The sequence below is a fragment of the Calidris pugnax genome, unplaced genomic scaffold (assembly GCF_001431845.1).
Source record: "Calidris pugnax isolate Ruff unplaced genomic scaffold, ASM143184v1 scaffold211, whole genome shotgun sequence".
In the NCBI taxonomy this organism is placed as follows: Eukaryota; Metazoa; Chordata; class Aves; order Charadriiformes; family Scolopacidae; genus Calidris; species Calidris pugnax.
The window spans coordinates 9,122,642-9,145,643 of record NW_015091083.1 but is presented as its reverse complement, the minus strand read 5'-3'; the positions used below and the strand labels follow the sequence as shown (position 1 = coordinate 9,145,643).

Here is a 23,002-nt window from a genome sequence, read left to right as displayed (position 1 = left end):
TTTTAACCCCAAAGAGGAGAGACTTAGATGAGATATCGGGAAGAAATTCTTTATTCGAAGGTTTTGAGACGCTGGAACAGGTTGCCCAGAGAAGCTGTGGCTGCCCCATCGCTGGAGGTGCTCAAGGCCAGGCCGGAGGGGTCTGTGGGAGCGCCCTGTCCCGGTGCCGGTGTCCCTGCCCGCGGTGGCACCGGGCGCTCCCTCAAGACCCCTCCTTCCAGCCCAAACCCACCACAAGAGCCGCCAGTCCCCGCCCACCCGCCCCAGACGCCCAATAGAACGCCGGCTCCGGGCTTCCCAGCCAATCCCGTGCCGCTTGGGGTTGAGGGCCGGCGTGTCAGTCCTTACCCGCCCCTTCGGGCGCTAGGGGCGCGTGCGCAACGGAAACTGCCGGACTCGCGACCCGGAAATCAGCCACCCACCCTTGTATTCCGTGCCGCAGGAAGCGTAGTAGCCAATCAGCGAGCAGGGGGTGGGGTCAGCTGGCCTGACGGGCCCACCGAGCCGCTCGCTCCTCCGCCGCTCCCCGCCCCGCGGAAGGGATCCTTACTGAGGTGGAGAGCGTCCCGCCCTCTCGCTGAGTCGCGCCCTGCCCATTGGCCGCCCTTACCAGAGCGGGCGCCTTGAGGAGTTATGATTGGCCCGCGGCTGGCAAGCTGCTCGCCGATTGGCTACGGCCTTTCGCGGCGGATTCGTAACGTTGGTGAGAGTGGTGTGGCAGGTGTGTCCCTCCGCCGGGTGAGGCGGCTCCTGTCAGGGCTGGGGGTCCCAAGCCGCTCCGCTCCCCTCTACCTCAGCCGGGCTGCGGAAGGGTGCTGCCCCCCGCTTCCCTCCGCGCCGCGGAGAGCTGTGGTAGAGCCGGGAGGCCTCAGCCGGCGCCTCGTCCCCGGGACACGCCTGGCCTTCCAGTACCTGGCTCCCGGTGTCCCTTCCCAGCGCCTCGGGCAGAGGCCGCGATGGAGCGGCTGCGTGTGAGTGGGGGGTACGGAGTGGCTTGGAGTCCTTCCAGTCACAGGTCGCCACGATCATGATATATTTCAGTAAGTTTCGACTTCTAACTCCTGTCAGAACCTCGCTTTACATAGGCGTTACTTAAATATCTCTTCTCTTGCCTGTGTTCTTTTGTCGGTATTCACAGCAACCTCTCCCTCCCCCCGTGTTAAAAAAAGGGGATTGTTCATTAAGTCATATATCTTAAACAACTCTTTTAAGTGTCTGCCAGAATCCTTCATAAAGATGATCTGAATAATATTAGCAAACCCCACAATACTCTTCTGGGCAGCTGTAGCGCTAAGCTATTGTGTTTCAAAGTATTTATAAGAGCGTTTAATACTGTTGAAAGAAAGTGATTTGAATGTTTTAATGCTACATTTGTTTTTAGCTAATCAAAGTGTATTTGATTCTCCAATGTATGGATAGTCCTGGATCATTCCAAATCTGATCTTGTTTTCTGTTTGAAAACAAAAAGCTAGTGGCAGGATAGAATTAACTGTCCAGTGTATCTGTGAACTTCAATCCAAAGCAAATGCACTATGCAGCATTACAAGCAATTAAATTTATTAGTAATTCTGCAGTGTTATTAGTTGAACCCTTTAATAGCATACATGTAAACAGCCATCTGAGAAGACTTCTGCCAATGTGCTGAATCATTGTTTGTTCTAAGATAACAGATAACTACACTTATAAAAGAAGATTCCTACAAACTTTTCATGTTGGTTGATGCTTATTTTTTTTGTTGTTGTTGCTTGTATATCTGATAAAAGCCACTTTAATAACAGATAATTCGCTCTGGTGCTGTATCAGGAAATGGATTGGGACCAGTTTGACTTGAACCCCAAAGTAATTGCTGCCCTTAAGAAAGGTAACTTAATTTGTCAATGTCTAGTTAATAGATCTGTCACCACAGTGTTTTCCTTTATATAATTGCGTGGTTGTGGGTGTAAGCCTGTAGATGTACAGTAACATTTCAGAACTGTAATTAAGGATTTCATATGGAAGTTTTTTGAATAATTAGAAGTGATGGGTTTTCCACATGCTCCATTAATAATTTTCCAAACAACTTGATAGCTTGTGCTTGTACAGTCAAAGTAAACGTTGCCTGCCCTGCTTACAAGAATGCAGTGTAGGTAAACTTCGAGTAAATGAGTAGCAGAAAGTGGGAAAACTTTTGTGCATAAGACTGTAACCCAGGCAAAACAATTTACAAATATTCTTCTAATTTCAGCTGACATAAAATCAGTAAAAGAGATTTTAAATCTTTCCGGAGCAGACTTGCAAAGATTGATGAAACTGTCCAGTGCAGATACACAATGCTTGCTGAAAACAGTCTCTCACATGCTGAGGAGAAATAGTATGCTCACAGGTAATTCAGTCAATACCAAAAAACTGTTCTGTTTAAATCTTAAAATACTGTCACTGGGAGAAAATAGGGTTTTGGTTCGTCATTGACACCATAATGTGATTCTGAACATGAAAAGGCAAGTGTTTTAGTTATGCTGTAGTGAATTATTTAACTATCCTAAGGACAGCTCCCCTGAGACCTTGAAGGTAGGAGGAAGGGGATGGGTCTCGTTCTTTGGGATCAAGCCTGCTTGAAACGGGACAAAATGATTCTCCAGTCTGGAAAACTTGATGAGAGGGGGAAAAAAAAAAAGTCCTTCTCCCTTTTGGACTAAGACTAGTTGGAAAAACTAATAAATTATAAACTACATAAACTGAGTTGATATAAATGTCTAATTCCAAACCAAGCCTAATAGCTCCTTCTGCACAAATGCTTTGTGGCAGCTCTGTACTCAGAATTTATTTTGTTATGATTTGCATATATCTTCAGGCCTTGGCCAGGTGCCCGGTACGCTGTTTCATAGTCTGCTATAGTTTTCCATCGCAATAATTGCTGTGCTTGAGCCTTGCTGGCAATATTTTCCCTGGATGTAGCTTCCACGGAGACTCCTTAGAGGCAGAGAAAGGAAAATAAAGTTGGAGAGGAGGAAAGGGCTCAGTGTAAACTATCAAGCATCCCTTGTAGACAGAAACCTGGCATACAACTTCTATTTTTGTATCATTGTGTGTTAGAAAGATACTAAATTAAACTCCTTTCTCTTTTTTTCCTTTTTTTTTTTTTTTTTTTAAATAATTTTAAAAAATCCCAAACCCTGCAGCACTTCAGCTCTACCAAGATAAAGATCACCTCACCTCCCAACACCAGAAGCTGAGCCTGGGATGTTCAGTACTGGATGGCTTGTTAAAAGGTGGCATTCCTTTAGTGGGAATCACCGAACTCGCTGGGGAAAGTTCTGCTGGGAAGACTCAGATTGGTTTACAGCTGTGCCTCTGTGTGCAGTATCCTTACAAATACGGTGGATTAGAGTCTGGTAAGTACTGAAATGGAAATATTGATCAGTTTGCCATTTGGGAGAATATACTGTCTTTAAGAACATCAGCAGGGCATTGAAGGGCAGCGCGTGTATCTTGGGTATGTGGTATATATGGCCTAATTGGGGGTTTCAAATTTCAAAGAATATTTAGTTTGATAACAGCGGTTATAGTGATTTACAGAGTAAAATTGATGGAAATACAGTTGAAGAAAGTTAACGTTGTTTTGTACCTGTGATTTTTTTCCTGGGTTTCCCAAAATGTACAAGTTTGTTCTTTGATTTGAGTATGGTTTTTTTATTCTATGCTGCCTTAGAAAGGGAGGAAGCTTGTGCCACTCCTGGTAGTCTGCTTTGGGTGAGTTTTGGCTGTAATCTTGCTCTTCCTTCCATCTAGCACTGGGTTTAATTTGGCAGCTCAGTGGTTTGTTGTGGGGAAACTTAATTATTTCTTGTACTATATCCACCCACGTAGAAAAATCATGGAATGTCCCAACAAAGATCTTGCTTAAAGGGCCGTAATTGGCCTGTGGCTTATGTTACTTTGCTTTGTTATGTCAATAATCACAGCAGAAGCAAATATATTTTGTTCAATTCCTTCATGTGTTGCTTCTAACTGCTGCAGATGGTTTGAGTGCAAATACATTTTTATTCATGCCCAAGCACTTCTCCCCATCTCTGTTGAAAGAAAGGAACAAACCAGGAGGGATTATGGAAGAAGGTGCCCAGCATCCTGGTGGCAGTCTTGGCTCTGGTACCAGACTATAGCCTTCCTTCTAGGGCTACAAAATGACAAGTCGTTTCATTATTTATGTTGGAAGATGGTTCTGGTTTCTCATGCCCCGAGCACTTGGTGCCATTACGATTGCTTTGTCATGTCTGTGGTCCTCATCTACCCACACCTTGGTGTTTCATGGAAGGTGGGATGGAACGGCCATCGTATCAATGCTCCTGGGAGAGAACCAGAGGGTTTTGGAAGGGTTGAGAACACAGACATTTTGAGGATCTTGGAAGATCTAGAAGGTGGAAATATCGTGCTGCTGGAGTTGGAGAGCTAGGGGAGTGGTGGAATCCTAATTCTAGCATTTCTTTACTCTTGGTATGGTGTTTTGCCACATGTTTGACTGCACACAGTCACGGCAGCAGATACTGTTTGATAGCACTTAGAAATTGAAACTTGGTTTCTCTGCAGTCTATGGATACAGGTTACGTTGAGTCTCTTATGAGAAATACAGGAATTAAAAGCTCATGTTATGAGGAGTTTTATTCTTTAGGAAACTTGAGGGGAACAGCAACGCTTAGTAACTATCACAGAACGCTAGCACTACCAAGAGAAGATTAATCTCAGTACTAAAACTTTGCTACTAATTTAAAATTATGTTGGGCTGTTTGTTTGGTTTTTCTGTTGTGTTTTTTTAAGGGCTAAAAACTTCCCATCTCTTAGGTGATGATGCTGAAATACATTTCTTCAGACAGTATAGATTTATTGTGTATTTACTTCATTTGACTTGGTGCAAATCTTGTTTACAATGGTAGGAGGTTGGCAGCAAACAAAGAAATTAGGACATTCTTTGCCTCAAGGTTCTCCTTCTGCCATTCTAAGAATGTCAGTTCTGGTCAATCCCATGTTGGCTGATTTTATATGCCCATATTCGTAAGAAATACATGAATATAATGTGACAAATGCATATCCATATTAGAATTGTAAATTAGAGAGAAAAGCTTGCTACTGATTCTTGGTAACAAACTGGTTGGTGCATGACAAATTATTTCCACAGGACTCAAAATTCATTCTTCTTCGAGGATGGGGTTTTTTTTAGTGGTTTTGTGCTTTTTTTTTGTTTGTTTGTTTTTGGGATATGTTTTGGTCGACAACCAGTATAGCACTTTTTTCAGCCTAAATAACTAGGATTAAGGCACTGGGATTTGATGAAATAGCTGTTTTGTGTTTGGCTTTTTGTGGGCCTGTGAGGAAAGATGCTTATAAGATCACTGGGGGTGACTGGCTTCTTAAGAGTGTGTCTCAGCTTCTTCCTCAAAAGCAGTGACTGCCCTCACCCCTCTCTTGCTGTTGGTGCTGACAGCTTCCTGAGAAACTGGAAATAGCATCATGCCATAATGCCATAGGCTTTTCTCTTTGCCTTGTACTAGTCTCCCCTTTTTTTTTAGGTTATGATGATTCCCTTATCTTTAAAGATTCGTGAATATTAAGTGCTTTTGCCTCATAATTAACAAAAAAAATTTAAAAAAAAAATTAACATGAATAAATGCATTCACTTGAACCTTAAAATCACTCTCATGATTTTTACAAAGAGGACAGTGGTACCAGGAATTTTAAATCTAGGTCGCTGGACCAGTGGAGCAGAGGGGACCAGATTTTTGCTTTTCCAGCAGCTCTTTTTTGCCTCCAGGTTATTACAGCTGTAGGATTATTGTGTTTGCCTTGATTTACTTGTTCATCAGGTATAAATGTGAAACTGGGCCACAATTGCACATGCGTTTGTCATACAATAAGATTGCTTGATCATTCTATATTCTTCTGCTTTTACCTCGTGTTTGTTCCTATCGCTGTTCTTATTACTTGTACTGAGATTATCTTCAAATAAGGTCTTTAAGAGAATTTAACATTTTTTTTTCTCCAGGGAAGTTCATTTTGGATAAATGTATTTTTTTCAGCAAGTTTCTCAGGTTTTCTGTTTTGAAATGTCATGAATGTTGCAATAACTCTGGATCAAACCACAATTATCTAATCGATGGAGCATTGATGTATCTAGAAATGAGAATCTGCATTTGAAAAAAACAACACCCATGAAGTCTCAAGAAATGAACGTTCCATCCTTTTTAAGCAAACCAAGGACAGCAGGAGGGACATACTGCTTAAAAAATAGTCTGTTTTTTAGAAAGCAGATGATTTCTCCAGTATTGGTGGTAAAGAAATGCCTGTCTCTCAGAACTGGGCAGTGCTGTGCAAAAGGCAATCATCTGTGAATAACAGTTGTAGGTGCAAAGTCCAGAATGTTTTACTTGAGGGCCTGTTAAGTTCCTGTGCCAGCACCAGTCAGCGTAGTTTTGTTAGCATGAAATTCAGAAACCACACGGGCTGAAGGAAGCTGCTTGTTGTGGTGTCTTTTCCTTATTTCTTCATTTGTTTACTTGGCTTTGAATTTGCACCATGGTGATTTTCAGTTTTGTGGTGTAAATGTTGCAAGACATAATTGGCTTATCGTTGTGGTGTCTTTTCCTTATTTCTTCATTTTTTACTTGGCTTTTTATTGGCACTGTGGTGATTTTCCATTTTGTGGTGTAAGTGTTGCAAGACATAATTGGCTTATTTGAGTGAGTGTTGGTGCTAGATACACATAATGCCAAAGCTGTGATTAGAAATTTTTCTAATTTCTAAAAATTTTCTAAAAACTGGCTCTTTAGAAATCATGGAACTGGAAGTCTGATTAGGAATGGATGAACTGCCCTTAGTAGAGATACTCACCTGCCTATTTGATGCTCAGCTGTCACTGTCAAGTTGAAGAGTGATATGAAAATTAGTCCAATTAGGAGAAATTAACCTAGGGAAACAGTCAAGAAAGTTCACCTAGTCAAGGTTCACCTAATTAAGTGTTTAATAATTAGCTGTCTAAAAAGCCTTAAGCAATTAAACAATGTAATTATTTATTGTGTTTTCCTTGCCTCAGCTTCATACAAGTTCCAGTGGGAGTCAACAAGCTGCTGATATCACTGTAAACTTAATGTTGATTCAAATACCTGTGGACTCATTTTCTCTTTTTTTTTTTTTTTTTAATTTTCCTTCTTTGCTGATGGAAATCTGTATATGTACTCATTTGTGTCTACAGGTATTGCGTGTGACTTCAGTCTTAATTGCCAAAGAGAGCATTTATCCCTGCAGTTTAAAATTCAGAATTCCATCCACCCAAATCCTAGGGAGAAAAAAAAAGTGGGAAAAGTACAGGAAAATATTCATGGTTCAACTTCTTAATTTTTCATGTGTTGAGGAATCGTGATCAGACGATGACTGCTCTGATCACTAATGCTTTATTGGCATCTTTATTCACTGTTACATATTGTAAACTGCTGCTTTTCCCTCTGCCATACGTGTGCACAGAATGACACTGGGGAATGGAGAGTGGAGACTGAACAGTCTGGTGATAAATGCTATTGGCTGCCAGGGCCAAGGAAAGTTAAAAGGGAGCTGAGGTGCAATTTGAGCCTGTTCTTAGGTAGAATGGGAATAGGAGGTACTGAAATGTTTCCACAATTTCTATGGAAGGCGTGGATGACAATGCTTTATTGGCATCTTTATTCACTGTTACATATTGTAAACTGCTGCTTTTCCCTCTGCCATACGTGTGCACAGAATGACACTGGGGAATGGAGAGTGGAGACCGAATAGTCTGGTGGTAACTTTCCTTGGCCCTGGCAGCCAATAGCATTTAAAAAGGAGCTGAAGGTACTGAAATGTTTCCACAATTTCTGTGGAAGGCGTGGATGACGATGAAGTATTTTTCCATGTGTTAATAATTGAGGAAGGCCTTTAATTCTCACCCATGAAAGATAATTTTTAAAATTAGTGGGCATGGATAAATTTTTTTTTTGCTTTACCTGATAGTTGGGTATTTAAAGATAAGACTGTGTATTGGAAAAATAATTTAATTTTTAAAAATGTTTCACATATGAAGTAGAATTTGTGGTGGGGTTGGGGAATTAAGCTGTTTAGTCCTAAAGGAAATTAGGCTTAGGCTCATCTTTGTCTTATGTAGAAGATTCTCAGCATTCACTACTCTGTGTTATACAGGTGTCCATCAGAAAAGTATTTTTATTGATAAAGTAACCATTAATTTTAACTTGATCCAGTCCTTAGATCTTTCAGTTTCTGCTACTGGATATGGTTTCATTTTATATTTTTTTTTCAGTGGAATATATAGAGGATTTGGTAGTTGCATCTGGAAATGGGATTTTCTGCTCCCTGGAGAGCCAGCTTAGGGATGGGCCATTGGGGTGGAAATGTTCAGGATGTCTCGTTGCCAAACCCATCAGCTGCCAAGCTCTGTCAGCGGCTTCAGCCACTTTAGTGACTGGACTTAATCCTTAGATATAACCCTATCAGTATGAGCTGATTAATTCTGGCTAGTTCTGCAGTAACAGTAACAATTTATTTTTTTTTTATAAAGAAATTTACTCACAGTAATGTGATTGAAGTGTAATGCTTTTTATCTAATCTGCCATTTTCTAGAAGAGCTAATTGGGCTGAGATTGGATGAGTGATCCTCTTTAAACTGGCTTACAAATTGTGGCAATAAGTATCCCTTCATATGTAAATTTAAAAACAAGGAAGGTAAAAACAGTGAGTGAAATTAGTCACAATAACTAGTTCTACTGGTTTTGACTTAGGATAGTTCATTTTTTTCATCGTACAGTGCTGTGTTTGGAATTTTTGAGCAAACCAGGCAAACTGTGCAGTATTGCTCTTGTTGTGGGCTGGAGAAGTTATGATGCTGGTCATCACCCACGTCAGGTGTTCCACAGCTGTGCAAAACGAGTGTCACCTGGTGGACACACAAATCCAATCGTGTCAGCAGGCACCCGAAAAAAAAAAAAAAGGACCTGGCAGCTACAAGAAAGTCACAGGACTGTCTTTTTGCTGTTCATCATTGATTTGTTATGGCTGCAAGAAAAAGTAACATGATTTTTTAGTTCCATACATCTAGTGCAGGCTGCATTATGTTATTTTTGTGGTGTTTTGTGGTGTTTGTGCTCTTACACCACGGGTGTGAGAGCCCTGTTGTGATCACGGAGGTGGTTTCCTTGATTCCAGGAGCTGTCTACATTTGCACAGAAGACGTGTTCCCGAGTAAACGTCTGCAGCAACTCATAGACCAACAGCCCACGCTGCGGGCAGACGTTCCGGCTGAAATCATACAGAAGATCAAATTTGGAAACAGGATTTTTGTTGAGCATGCAGCAGACCTAGTAAGTAGTAGCACAAATTAAGAATGCATAATTATTATACTGTAATCCAGTAACCACGAGGGGTTTTTTTGATATAGGAGACCCTTCAAAAGGCTATAAGTGACCTAAAATCTGTAATGAATACTTTTTAATACTGTAATGAATACTTCTTAAGCTCCGCAATTTGCTGCGAGAGGACTATTACAGTGTTCTAGTATGAAAGATATTAGAAGACACAAACTTCAGGACTCTACTTTTGCCTTGTAAAGCCACATTATTGTGAAAAATGTTACTAGTGAGACTTAAAGAAAAAAAAAAAAAAGGACCTGGCAGCTACAAGAAAGTCACAGGACTGTCTTTTTGCTGTTCATCATTGATTTGTTATGGCTGCAAGAAAAAGTAACATGATTTTTTAGTTCCATACATCTAGTGCAGGCTGCATTATGTTATTTTTGTGGTGTTTTGTGGTGTTTGTGCTCTTACACCACGGGTGTGAGAGCCCTGTTGTGATCACGGAGGTGGTTTCCTTGATTCCAGGAGCTGTCTACATTTGCACAGAAGATGTGTTCCCGAGTAAACGTCTGCAGCAACTCATAGACCAACAGCCCACGCTGCGGGCAGACGTTCCGGCTGAAATCATACAGAAGATCAAATTTGGAAACAGGATTTTTGTTGAGCATGCGGCAGACCTAGTAAGTAGTAGCACAAATTAAGAATGCATAATTATTATACTGTAATCCAGTAACCACGAGGGGTTTTTTTGATATAGGAGACCCTTCAAAAGGCTATAAGTGACCTAAAATCTGTAATGAATACTTGTTAATACTGTAATGAATACTTCTTAATCTCTGCAATTTGCTGGGAGAGAACTGTCTATTACGGTGTTCTAGTATGAAAGATATTAAATGCATAATTATTATACTGTAATCCAGTAACCACGAGGGGTTTTTTTGATATAGGAGACCCTTCAAAAGGCTATAAGTGACCTAAAATCTGTAATGAATACTTTTTAATACTGTAATGAATACTTCTTAAGCTCCGCAATTTGCTGCGAGAGGACTATTACAGTGTTCTAGTATGAAAGATATTAGAAGACACAAACTTCAGGACTCTACTTTTGCCTTGTAAAGCCACATTATTGTGAAAAATGTTACTAGTGAGACTTAAAGATCCCCACACTCACTTTAGAAACTCCCTCAGCTTGTGTTTCAGCGATGGTATCTGTCGTTACAGGTTTGATTTTTACAACTAGAGTTCAATGAGCTGTTTTCATGCTGGCTGTTTGTGGTTTGTGGTAGGATACCTTCCACAACTGCATCACGAGAAGGATTTCCCTGCTGCTGGCCAGGGGCATGGTGCGCCTGGTGCTCGTGGACTCCATTGCTGCTTTGTTTCGATGCGAATTTGGCGCTTCGGATTCTGTTACCAAGGCCCGGTATTTGCAGACATTTGGAGCACAGCTTCACAGTTTAAGCACGAGATTCAGGACTCCAATAATGTGCATTAATCAGGTAGGACATCAAAATTGCTTCTCATTGTGTAGGGACCATTTAATGAATGGCTGGGGCACGGCAAATCTGTGTATGCAGATTTCCTGATGTATTCAACGCTGTCAACTGAGTACTAATGACTGATGGAAGCTGAAGTTTTCTTAAACTGGTGTATTTTAAGCTAGTAAATTTTAACTAATTAAAGTTTAAGAATATAATTTAAGCTTCTATCAGCTCTTAATGTTCTCAAAGGTTGTCCATTAAAGCTAACAAAAATAGATACGCATAGCAACTGTGCAAAGCATGAAACTAAACTAAGAGTGTTCTTTCTTAACACTACTTTCAAACACTATGGCCAGCAGGATGCTTCTGGGAGCTCTGCATGCACAGTTATATCCTACTTATACAGGAGACAGTGATATGTCAGGGACTTTGCTTCATTTCACAGAATCATAGAGATTGGAAGGGATTTCATAGAGTTCAATGAGCTGTTTTCATGCTGGCTGTTTGTGGTTTGTGGTAGGATACCTTCCACAACTGCATCACGAGAAGGATTTCCCTGCTGCTGGCCAGGGGCATGGTGCGCCTGGTGCTCGTGGACTCCATTGCTGCTTTGTTTCGATGCGAATTTGGCGCTTCGGATTCTGTTACGAAGGCCCGGTATTTGCAGACATTTGGAGCACAGCTTCACAGTTTAAGCACGAGATTCAGGACTCCAATAATGTGCATTAATCAGGTAGGACATAAAAATTGCTTCTCATTGTATAGGGACCATTTAATGAATGACTGGGGCACATAAGCACGAGATTCAGGACTCCAATAATGTGCATTAATCAGGTAGGACATCAAAATTGCTTCTCATTGTGTAGGGACCATTTAATGAATGGCTGGGGCACGGCAAATCTGTGTATGCAGATTTCCTGATGTATTCAACGCTGTCAACTGAGTACTAATGACTGATGGAAGCTGAAGTTTTCTTAAACTGGTGTATTTTAAGCTAGTAAATTTTAACTAATTAAAGTTTAAGAATATAATTTAAGCTTCTATCAGCTCTTAATGTTCTCAAAGGTTGTCCATTAAAGCTAACAAAAATAGATACATATAGTGACTGTGCAAAGCATCAAACTAAACTAAGAGAGTTCTTTCTTAACACTACTTTCAAATGCTATGGCCAGCAGGATGCTTCTGCATGCACAGTTATATCCTACTTATACAGGAGACAGTGATATGTCAGGGACTTTGCTTCATTTTACAGAATCATAGGGAGAGTGTTCTTTCTTAACACTACTTTCAAACACTATGGCCAGCAGGATGCTTCTGGGAGCTCTGCATGCACAGTTATATCCTACTTATACAGGAGACAGTGATATGTCAGGGACTTTGCTTCATTTCACAGAATCATAGAGATTGGAAGGGATTTCTGGAGATTACCTAGTCCAACCCCCTTAGATGGAACTTCCTATGTTTATTTTTGAGTAGCTCAGCATTTTTGTGTGAGATTACTTGATTGAGATTACTAAAGCCTCAGATTGCACATGAGCTGACTTGAGCTGAACCAAAAAAAGCCTACAGTGATACTAGTCCAAAAGAATATTCTTTTGGGAAAAGTGGACAAGACACTATTAGTACATAGAGCGATGCCACTGCTCTTAGTCTAATGACAGACCAAAAGAGCATGAGAAGGCTGGAGATGAAGCATTTGCACTTGGAAAGCAGCCTGAGAAAAGGGTAAGTAAAACGTGCAGGCAGGACACTGCTGGGAAACACCCTGCCATCAAATGGATAAATATTCAGCCCTGAGGTTTCCTTCTCACAGCAGAAGAGAAGGGGTAGGGAGAAAGGTTGAACTTGAGAAGTCACAAACAGGAAGAACTTTGTATCGGGAAGAAAGAGGTTCTAGAAACATCAAGCCAACTATTCATTGTTTGATTTGTTTCTGTTCCCTCAGAGGAATTCTGGGACTACAGAACGGGCAGCGTGTAAACCCTTACAGTTAGTGCTGTAACTGAAGGGAGTGTATTGAATTCATACCCAGCAGTCATTTGAACAGCTCTCAGGCATGCACAGGGTTTTATTTTCAGTAAGATTCCCATTAAGATTCAGTAGGATTTGAATTTCAGCCTCGAGTTACTCTAAATTTTTTAGCCAACTTTTTCTTACAGAATCTCTCCTAGGCTCAGCTAGCTTTTAAGGAAAACTGAGATTCCTTGTAACTGCTCTCCGAATTTTGGTATTAGTAGAGAAAATTCTTTCTCGGGGAAACACAGTTTGGCTTTTTGCTCTTGGTTAAGCAAAGGTTTGTGTGTTCCAGCATTTATATCTGAAGCGAGCCAAAAGAGTTAAGTTCCTTGGCTGGTTTCTGTGATACTTCAAGGATGGGCGTTTGGAAAAGGCTGTCTGCCTTTCTCCTGGGGGTTTTGAGGCCCCATCTAGCAGGCAAAGGAAGATCTGACTTAAGGGTAAGACAAGTCTAGACGTATCCAGTCTCTACTTTAGGACGGTTCAGCATGAGAGGGGAAAAGAGTGACTTAAGAAAGGTTCTTAGATCCACCTTCCCATGGTGGGAGCTTTAGTTGGTGGTTGCTCACACCCTGACACTGCATGACAGCAGTTTGACCACTCGCTGACCAAGGGTCCTTCAGGAGTGTGCTAATGGCAGGTGACTCACTACGTCAACTCAGTAGTTATGGAAATAAACTGTGAGTATAACAACATTGAGGAATATTATGGCTGTAAAGTAATCTGTTCTGTACATTATATTTAGAGAAGCACCTATAACTTAAGTTGTCGTGCTTTGTGAAGAGCTTGTGTGGAAGAATCCTAACGTTAACAGATAAGAGGGAGTCAAGAGGTGTGGGTTTTTCTAGGTTGTAGTCAAAGGCAAACTGCTTCATTAAGCAAAGGTAGGGAAATCACTGAGAACAGGACACCTTTTTGGAGATTTGGGCTTCAGTAACTTATCTACAGATACAACTTCGGAACAGTGGAGGGGAGGGTGGTTTTCTGTTACTTTTTTTTTTTAAACAAATTAAGCATCGAGTAGTCATTAAATTCCTATAAGCTGTAGCTAGTGAAGTAGTTGTAGCACTGTAAATTAAGATAATACTTCCCAACTCCCTTTTAGTTTGCCTTGAAAGAATACAGCTTTTCTAACCTGGCTTAATAGGTGATCCAGTAACTTGGCTTTTCTTGGCTTCCTTCCCTCCCTCCTGCTTGCTGAAGGCAAACCCATAACTACAGGTCAACTTCACATGTTGTTTTTCTGCTTTAGGTGACGGATGCAGTGAGCGAGTCAGAAGCTGCTCAGTGTGGCTGTAGGTAAGTCACCCGCAACAGCAATGTAACAGTGTGTCACACACAGCAGTGTTCAACCACCACAGCTTTTATAAAGCTGCTCAGTGTGGCTGTAGGTAAGTCACCCACAACAGAAATGTAGTGTCACACACAGCAGCATTTAACCACCACAGCTTTGGTAACTCCAATATAAACTACCAGAGCGTATGAAGAGCAGTAGTGCATTTACCCAGCACAGCTGTATTTGCTGGAGATCAGCAATAACTAATGGGCTGTGAAGGGGAAGAAACCAGCATATAATGCTTATCCTGAAACAGCAAGTTGGGGGGGAAAATTCCCTGGAGTTAATGGCTGGTGCACTTGCTTACACAAGAGTATTTTTGCATCTCTTCTTGCCTCTGATATAATCGAGTGCGTTTTCTGACCATTTAGGAAAGAAAAAACAGGAACCAAACCTTATGGGTTGATTTTGTTAGTTGCTTAAGAAAAAGAATCGAGTATCTTTTGACACCAAGATACAAGAATTATGTCTCAATCCTAAAGATAATCTTGATTTCTTAGATAAGGTAGGAGTTACATAGAAGCGCTTTTGTGAGCAGTTAGTTACATCCTCCAAATTCAGTAACTGGCAGAAAACAAGGGCAAGGTTCAATTTATATTTATTTTTTTCCCCTGGTTATCCTGCAGTTCTTTTACTAGAGCACTTTTTCCAGGAAGAAAAATTGTTTTAAACTTTAGGTAGAAAGGTGTTACATCTACCCAACGTTTAGAAATACACCTTTGAATGCAATCCAGGACCAACAGTTCCACACTTGAAATACTCAAACATACAAACGTTTTCCTATTGCTGTTTTCCTGTCGCAAGAAGGGAACCCATCAGGCTAGAGGCAGGTATTCACTGCGGCTGCAGCTGGAAGAATGACTGAATTATTTTGTATAAAAGCAGTTCTCTTCCGACTGTCACCTTGCTATAGAGAGAACCCAGTGGATAGTCTTGGAACTATACCCTGTAATCACTGTCTTTGGAAACCTAAAGAAACCTTTCTTCCAGCGTTATTTTTTTGTACCAAAATCAAGATATTTCATACTAAATGAATACATGCAGAACTGTGTAATGCTTTCTTTATAGCACGGGGGACAACAGAGTCTCTCCAGCCCTTGGAATAACCTGGGCAAACCAACTGCTCATGAGACTGATGGTCGGCCGGGTCCCACAGCCCCACCAGCCAGCTGGAGCTGCATCACACCACGCTGGAAGCCTGAGGACTTTAAGAGTCGTTTTTGCTCCTCATCTCCCTCCATCTTTTTGCTACTATACAGTCAAACTGGAAGGTGTAAAAGGAATAAAATAAATCCTCTGTATAGAAAAGCATCCTGCTCCAAAAATGCATCCGAACTACTCGCTTAGAATTTTTACTAGAATTACTAATAAAAGGAAATTGTTCCTAAATGAGACAAATGGATGTTGAAATACATGAAGGGTGATAAGACACTGCATTAAGCCTTCTCTACGTCATGAAAGAAGATCATCTTATACTTGGCTGTATGTTCATCAGCTTTCCCTCATGAGGTAAGTTTTCTGAAGGAGAGTGAAGCTGTGGAGAGGTGGAGGCTGCACAATGAAGTGGGATGTGGAAATCTCCATGTGAGGGGAGACCTGATTGCTAAATTTATTATTATTTTTAATAGCGTGCTGATCTAGAAATGGCATTTCCTGCAATCATGTTTCCAGACCTAAAGGGACTCAATTCAACCAGTTACTATTGCCTGATGGTGCTGCTGGGCCTCACGCTGCCATTAACTAGAGCCACTCCTCTATCTGCAGAGCCTCAAAAATAACACAAAGCAGCTTTGTCACAAAGCAGCCATCCGAGTTTAAAACCACTCATTAGTAATATTAGGATTAAAAAACACCAGCAAGAGACTTGATTTTTAACATTTTACTTACCATCCAGAGGCTGCCATCCCCTTGGTCTCTTTGCCCATCTCTGGAGCTGATAACCAGGTAGTTTCAGAGGAAGGGCTCTGGCTGTGATCATCCCGCTGCTCCGCTGGGCTCTGAGTCCTGCTGGCTCTGGACTCTTGATCAGCCCCTGGAACGTTCCCTCGAGTATCTTCTGTCCTTGTGTCCTTTCTGCTGAGCTCTTACCTACGCTCTGCTTCCCAGGGGCACCTTGACCTGTTTTCGCCCATCCGTGGAGCTATTACTCTTATGTTTTTGTTATTAAAGCTTTACATGTTTTCTTGCCATCTTTGTGCTTATTCAGCACATCTTTTCTTGTTGTCCTTAGACTCCTGCTAGGACGTCTGCTTTTTTTGCTGCATTCAGTGGGAAAGAGCCAGGTAAAGTTACTCAGGCACATTTTCCAAAGGCCCTAGACCTTATTTGGCCTCTGAGCAGTGTCCGATACTCACTTGTATCACGTACTTGTTAAGCTTTCAGATTTTCCCCTTCTACCTGCTCCCTCAGGTTGCACAAACAAGAAGTCTACAGTCTTATGTTATTTTTGTGTAGTTACACTGCTCAGTTCTGTGCTATGGCAAAGGAGAACCTTTTGTTCTCCACAGAATGTCTCCATGTCTCTCTAAACAGTAAAATCTCTTCCCTAAGTACAGTTTCAGAGGAACGAGGATCATCTGGTAAGAGGCAAGTCCAGACAGACTCCTTTTGTGTTCTTTGGGCACGCTCTATTAGTGACTGAGCCACCTTCTCTGCCTGGCCCCTGGTCACACCCTCCAAGGCCACAGCACCAGCTTCTGTTGTGGACACCCATGGCCAGGGAGCAGAAAGGAGCAGCTTTGTCCAGCTGGAAGCTCACTGGCAGGAGACCTCTCTGAGGACAATTAAGCATGACGCAAGGAGAAGAGACCCAGGGAGACAGGGCCTACGCCTGCCTCAGGGATGTTCTTGAGGAGAACAGGAACTGTCACGCCTTGGAGCTGAAGGAAGGGAACTCCAGGCGAGCAGAAAGGAGGGTGAGTTGCTTGCAGTGCCTTCTGCCATCCCTTCAACCACCCAAGGGGACCTTGTGCAAACAGCGTAAGAAATTGTCTCGTAAATCTTTTCTAAAATGTCTTAATTCTCTGTCTTTGAAAGTGACCGTGCTCTCTGGGGTCTTGGTTGGTTGGTTTTAATAAAGGGCAGTGATGGAACGTAGAAGCCTTTGGATGCTCTGAGGAAGCAGTGAGCTCACTGTAGCTCAGAGGCAGGGCTACCTCAGCCTTCAGATCCCCGTGTTCCACACCTCCTTCCCAACAATTTTAATTAAGATAAACTAATGCACGGTACCCAACACTCAAGCTCTTCTCTTTGTTCCTGGCCTGTGTATCTGGGGCAGGAACTTTAGCCAATCTAAACTGCAATTGCTCATCCTATTGTGCCAATTTAATTTTTAAAAAAAATCTTACCCAAGCAAGTCTGTCGTGGCCTGTGCTGGTTCTTATTGAACTCTCCTGCCAGAGCCTTAAATCCAAGGCAGAGCATGTTACAGCACATTTCCTGGCTCATCATCACACACAAACCCTAAACCTCTAAAATGCAAGTGACCCCCCCAAGCTTAGAGTCAGCAGCTCCCAGCACCTGAATGTTCCTCTGCAGCTTCTACCCCGTCTCTAGTTCCAGCAACTAAAGCACAGAACAGCTCGGGGGGGGAAACATCTGGGGATGAAGATTTCTTCATCCGCCCTCTTCGAAGCCTTGTGTCAGGAGTGTTGAAACATGTTTAAGTTTCAATAAATGCAACTGAAGAATCTTCCCTTTAGACAGTTTTATTCATCTTTGGATTTCACAACTGAGATTTGTTTCTATACAGGCAAAAAAAAAATGGAAGTAAATTTTACAAAGAAGATTTACATTCTAAACTGTATTAAGTGTATCAGCTTTATCCAGGAAGACCACAGTTAAATATTTTTCTACACTTTGCAAAAAAATGTTAAATGACACTTGAGAAACTTTTAAACAGTTTCAAATTAATCTACAGATCCGTCATGTATTTAAAGAGGCCTTTTTCAGCAGAAAGCTCCTATAGGGCTCTAGAAACGTTGCTTTGGGAAAGAAGAACCAAATTAATTTCCACTTGGTAAAGAGAAAGAATTTACACAACTGACCTCTTTCAAAACATGTAGTAAAACGCTCTAAGACAATCTCATTGCAAGTTTCTTGGTGAAATCACAGCAAATTACTACTATTTGTTACAGGTAACATTTGTGGAAGTTTATTTTCAACAAAGTCTGATGGGGCAAGACAAACAGGTGAAGGCTGAATGGGGTTTCATCCCCAGCTGTGACAAGCAGTAACTACACAGGGAGCTTAAAATTAACCATTTTTAAGCCCTGACCTCTTTCAAAACATGTAGTAAAACGCTCTAAGACAATCTCATTGCAAGTTTCTTGGTGAAATCACAGCAAATTACTACTATTTGTTACAGGTAACATTTGTGGAAGTTTATTTTCAACAAAGTCGATGGGGCAAGACAAACAGGTGAAGGCTGAATGGGGTTTCATCCCCAGCTGTGACAAGCAGTAACTACACAGGGAGCTCAAAATTAACCATTTTTAAGCCAATCTTGGAAGACTTATTTAAAAAAAAAAAACCCAAAACAAAAAACCAGACATGAAATCCACATAATAGAGCAGGGAAGGGGAGTTCTCCTGAAGAAGGATACATTGACATTACAAACAAAATAGTTCTCTGGTTTTGTGGTTGTTGGGTTTTGGTTTACAGCTTTTTAAACCAGGTCCTAGAAAACAGAAAATAGGGTTTCTGACCGCACAGAACTCATCTGGCTTAATTACACTGTAACCTGCCACCGCTACGGCCTCGTGCTCCTTCCCAGTCATTTAAACCTAAAGCCTCAGTAACTGTCCCTGCTTCAACTGGGACTTGAGTATAAACACAGGGAGCCTGCAATCTTGGAAGACTTATTTAAAAAAAAAAGAACAACAAACCCAGACATGAAATTGACATAATAGAGCAGGGCAAGGGGGGGGAGTTCTCCTGAAGAAGGATACATTGACATTACAAACAAAATAGTTCTCTGGTTTTGTGGTTGTTGGGTTTTGGTTTACAGCTTTTTAAACCAGGTCCTAGAAAACAGAAAATAGGGTTTCTGACCGCACAGAACTCATCTGGCTTAATTACACTGTAACCTGCCACCGCTACGGCCTCGTGCTCCTTCCCAGTCATTTAAACCTAAAGCCTCAGTAACTGTCCCTGCTTCAACTGGGACTTGAGTATAAACACAGGGAGCCTGAGGATCCATCTGGCTTTAAAAACCACTTCACTGTGTTTATTCTGTGCCATGTTTGGTTTTGAGTCTCTCTCACCCGTGGGTCCCTCACCTTAGAGCAGCCGGATGCTGCTTCTGATGCAGCTGAAGCCTTAAATGAACTTCCAACTACAGTTCTCTAAATACTTCCTAGTTAAAAGCAGCCATAATTAAAGAACAGTTTTGCAACTCCACTATAAACATCTTCTCAACAGCTCAGGTCCTTTGCCCTCTATCAGCCCGTGACACTCTCTTTTGCTTTTTCCTTTATTATTCTGGGCTTTTTTTTTCTTTACTTTTTAAAATTTTTTTTTTAAACTACTGACCTTGACTATTCGTCGTACTGAGAAGGGGGGAATAGGCAAATGTAGACCCTCAAGATTCCCCTCAATTCTAAACTATTAAAAAAAAAAACACATCCAAAACCAACCCATCATTTAAACCAGTACTTCTATCAGTCTGTGACAATGTAAAGTTGCTCCAAGGAAACTGTAAACTTCACGGCATCACATCTCAGAACATTTATTCTCTTGGTACAGGCCAACATTACCAAAAATGCAATTCTCTTAGCAGCTTTCAGACAAAATACGTGACCTGCAGAACAAAAACTAAAGTCTTGTAAACACACTCGGAAGGCAGCACTGCACAACCCCTGCACTACAGATTTACAACAGAACCACACCAGTTTCAAAATTACGGGATTCAAATGGTACAATTTAAGCACAAATACTTCAAATTGAAAATAATTTTAATTTACTACCGTTGAGGAGGGCAAGGGGGTGTTTGTTTTCAGGAAAGCTACAAAGTGTAGATAAGCTATCTAATTGTTTTTCCCGTGTTTAAGTTCTCTGTTCCATCACTGCAGTGCTCCAAGCGCAAACATCGAGTTATTCCTCTAAAAAAGGAGGAAATCATCAAACAGTCGCATTTTACAAGAAGATCTAAACTGCAGAACAAACCCTGCCAATATTCCTAAAGACCAGTGCAAAACCAGGGAGACAGAAGGGCAACAGGCCCCTTTCAGTAACAATTCAAGGTACAATTCATCCTACACGCGGCCCGTGCTCTGCACCCCAGAAACAGCCTCTGTTTGTAGGAGAGTCTGGAGGAACTGGCCTAATCTGGAGTCCTCCTTAAGTTGTTCATGAAGTTCCCCCTTCCAGCTCTGGGCAAGGACAAACACGCCAGATGAAAACCCAAACAGCACTAACCAAGGCTGCAGTTTTCCTAACAAAAGTCTGTCCATTTTAAAGGTCTTTTCTAGTTTTCTGTTTGCTCAGAGCTGTTGATTGAGTTCAGTACTGAAGATATCCTCTGTTTGTAGGAGAGTCTGGAGGAACTGGCCTAATCTGGAGTCCTCCTTAAGTTGTTCATCAAGTTCCCCCTTCTAGTTCTGAGCAAGGACAAACACGCCAGATGAAAACCCAAACAGCACTAACCAAGGCTGCAGTTTTCCTAACAAAAGTCTGGCAATTTTAAAGATCTTTTCTAGTTGTTTGATCAGAGCTATTGGTTCAGTACTGAAGATACCCAGGAATTCTACAACTGGGTATTTTAGTTTTATACTTTACACAGACCGTTTGCCACAACTGAAACAGAGGACATTCAGAAAGAACCTTACGTAAAAGCCAACAGAGAAGCCCACCCGAAATTTCAATGTACACAAACCACATCCTGACAGTAATTAATTCATGATGCAAACGTAAGAAGGTTGACCTTAAAAACTGGTTTTGTCCTTTACAAGTTTTTCCTCAAACTGTAAACACTCATCAGCTCATAACTGGCTGATGGCATAAGGACCTGGCTATCACTTAGGGGTTAGACATAACTGTAAGGACCTGGCTATCACTCACGCGTTAGGGGAGTCTTAAAATCTGTTCCTTCTCTGGAAATAAAAGTCATTAACCTTTTAAACGTAAGAATTGTTTAATAAGCAGTAGCTCAACAACTTAGTCTTCCAACACACTTTAAAATACTATATAAAGGCTTAAAACATATAAAAGCACAGTACTAGTAATGCCACCAACAGTATGATCCTAACGAGACAGTTCCCTCACTGTAACCCTCAACTTCCCATGGTCCTGCCTTTTAAACCTTGACTGCCACTGAAATTTGGCGCCGTTAAATTGCTTATTGCTATTTACACAAGTTGGTGGTTGAGGGATTTTTTTTGAGGAAGGTGGCAAAAATAATTTTCCTTCAAAATTGAAAGGTGAACGTAGAAAACGCGTTCTTCAATTTAAGTAATTCCTTGCGACCAAAATCAGTTTTGAGTAGTTTTGTGGGGGTTTTGGAAGTCAGACTTTGGGAATGGTCCCCGAGTGAAGCAGGGAGCCGCACAGAGCCGTGTGTTCCCCGGCCCGTGGAGCTGCTCCTGCAGCAGCAGCACCATCCTGGTGTCCAACAGCTTCACTGCCAGGGGTGGCTGCTGCAGGAACGTCCCCCGGGGGGCTGCTGGAGGGACGGGTGACACCACGACAGGCTGTGACACCAGCATCCACCCAGCTCAGCAGCCCCACGTCCAGTTCTTCATGCAAGGCTAGCTCTGACTTTGTGCAGGGAACCCCGTTCACCCATGGGTGCACACAGCATGGTTTAGGGGGAAAAAAAAAATATATATATATTACGTATATTTTTATATAAAAAGCTCTTAATAAAAAGATTAAAACTCAAGAGTCTACATTATATGAGTACATATTGCTAAGATAACCGAGCAACAACGTGTTCTTGCTCGAGTTCGTTAAGGAATTGCACTACTTACTCTGTGCTAAAACACCTAGATATTAGCAGCATCACGTCCCACCCATTCCAGCCCGTCCCTGGAGCAGGCACACCACAGCAGCGCTCCTCAGGGAGACGCTGACCAGGTACCTCCCGGTAAACATGGATCAAGTGCATCACACCTACAACTGCCTGCATCGGGTACTGGCAGCACAACTCCAAACCCCATGCAAAGCCAGTCAAATACTTCTACAAAGTACTAATTCTAATGACTCTTCACAGCCTGTTCAAGCGCTAAAACTTGCTCATGTCCCTGTCTTTTACCTCCTCCAGCCGGCGCTGACCTTGAATGAATATTCCAGCTTTTTTCCCCAAAGTGAATTTCCTTCGGCATTTTCCAGCTCACAGCTATGACCGCAAACACATTTGTACACACACGTTGGTTTGTTTTTTTACTTTCTCATCCAACTTCACACCAATAAGAATTTTTTTACAAAAATGAACAAAATTACAAGCTTTACAGAAAAGCAAAAGGAAATACTAGTGTCTATAAAATACTTAAAAAAACCATACATACTTAGTTCCAGCAGCAGTCCTGTACACGGACAGCGTATGTATTAACCAGAAGTAGGTTTAACAGGGATGTGTGGTCAAACGAGTTACTTGCCACCTGTGGCCACCTCGTTGCTTCCACCGGGGCCCTTGAGAGGCGAGTGGTCCTTTGCAGAGCAGCTCCTCCGCAGCGCAACAGCCCGAGCCTGCTGGCCTCAGCCCTGCCGGAGAACGGCGTCAGGAAACGTCGGAGCACTTTCAGCAGAGAATGGGATTGTGAACTCCAGTGGACAAGCAAGAAAGTCAACCTGAGGCTTGATGTTTCCCTACGAGCAACAGCTGCTGC

General features: G+C 41.9%; 1 protein-coding gene and 1 long non-coding RNA gene across 3 annotated transcripts; one reads left to right on the top strand and one right to left on the bottom strand.

Moving 5' to 3' along the window:
* The first annotated feature begins 722 nt into the window (after positions 1-722).
* On the top strand, positions 723-17,273 carry XRCC3 (X-ray repair complementing defective repair in Chinese hamster cells 3). Of its 2 annotated transcripts, none has more exons than XM_014957455.1 (9): positions 723-1,040; positions 1,779-1,861; positions 2,225-2,362; positions 3,159-3,371; positions 9,870-10,024; positions 10,631-10,843; positions 14,094-14,140; positions 15,246-15,686; positions 16,733-17,273. In XM_014957455.1, the coding sequence occupies exons 2-8, from the start codon at positions 1,807-1,809 to the stop codon at positions 15,466-15,468; spliced, it is 1,044 nt and encodes a 347-aa protein (XP_014812941.1). In that variant the 5' UTR covers positions 723-1,040; positions 1,779-1,806; the 3' UTR covers positions 15,469-15,686; positions 16,733-17,273. The 2 variants fall into 2 exon arrangements, with proteins under 2 accessions (XP_014812941.1, XP_014812940.1); XM_014957454.1 differs by having other exon boundaries at positions 16,074-17,273.
* Positions 17,274-17,868: 595 nt separating this feature from the next.
* On the bottom strand, positions 17,869-18,679 carry LOC106897121. The gene is made up of 2 exons (XR_001413729.1): positions 18,454-18,679; positions 17,869-18,223 (listed from the first exon to the last, which is right to left on the bottom strand). It is a non-coding gene; the product is annotated as an uncharacterized LOC106897121 (long non-coding RNA).
* Positions 18,680-23,002: the final 4,323 nt, after the last annotated feature.

What these genes read in the sequence shown, in the direction of transcription:
- XRCC3 (XM_014957455.1), top strand. Translation starts at nt 1,807, where the DNA reads ATGGATTGGGACCAGTTTGACTTGAACCCCAAAGTAATTGCTGCCCTT. An exon ending in CAATAATGTGCATTAATCAG is followed by an intron (nt 10,844 to 14,093) that starts GTAGGACATCAA and finishes TTTCTGCTTTAG; the next exon opens with GTGACGGATGCAGTGAGCGA. An exon ending in GCTGCTCAGTGTGGCTGTAG is followed by an intron (nt 14,141 to 15,245) that starts GTAAGTCACCCG and finishes CTTTCTTTATAG; the next exon opens with CACGGGGGACAACAGAGTCT.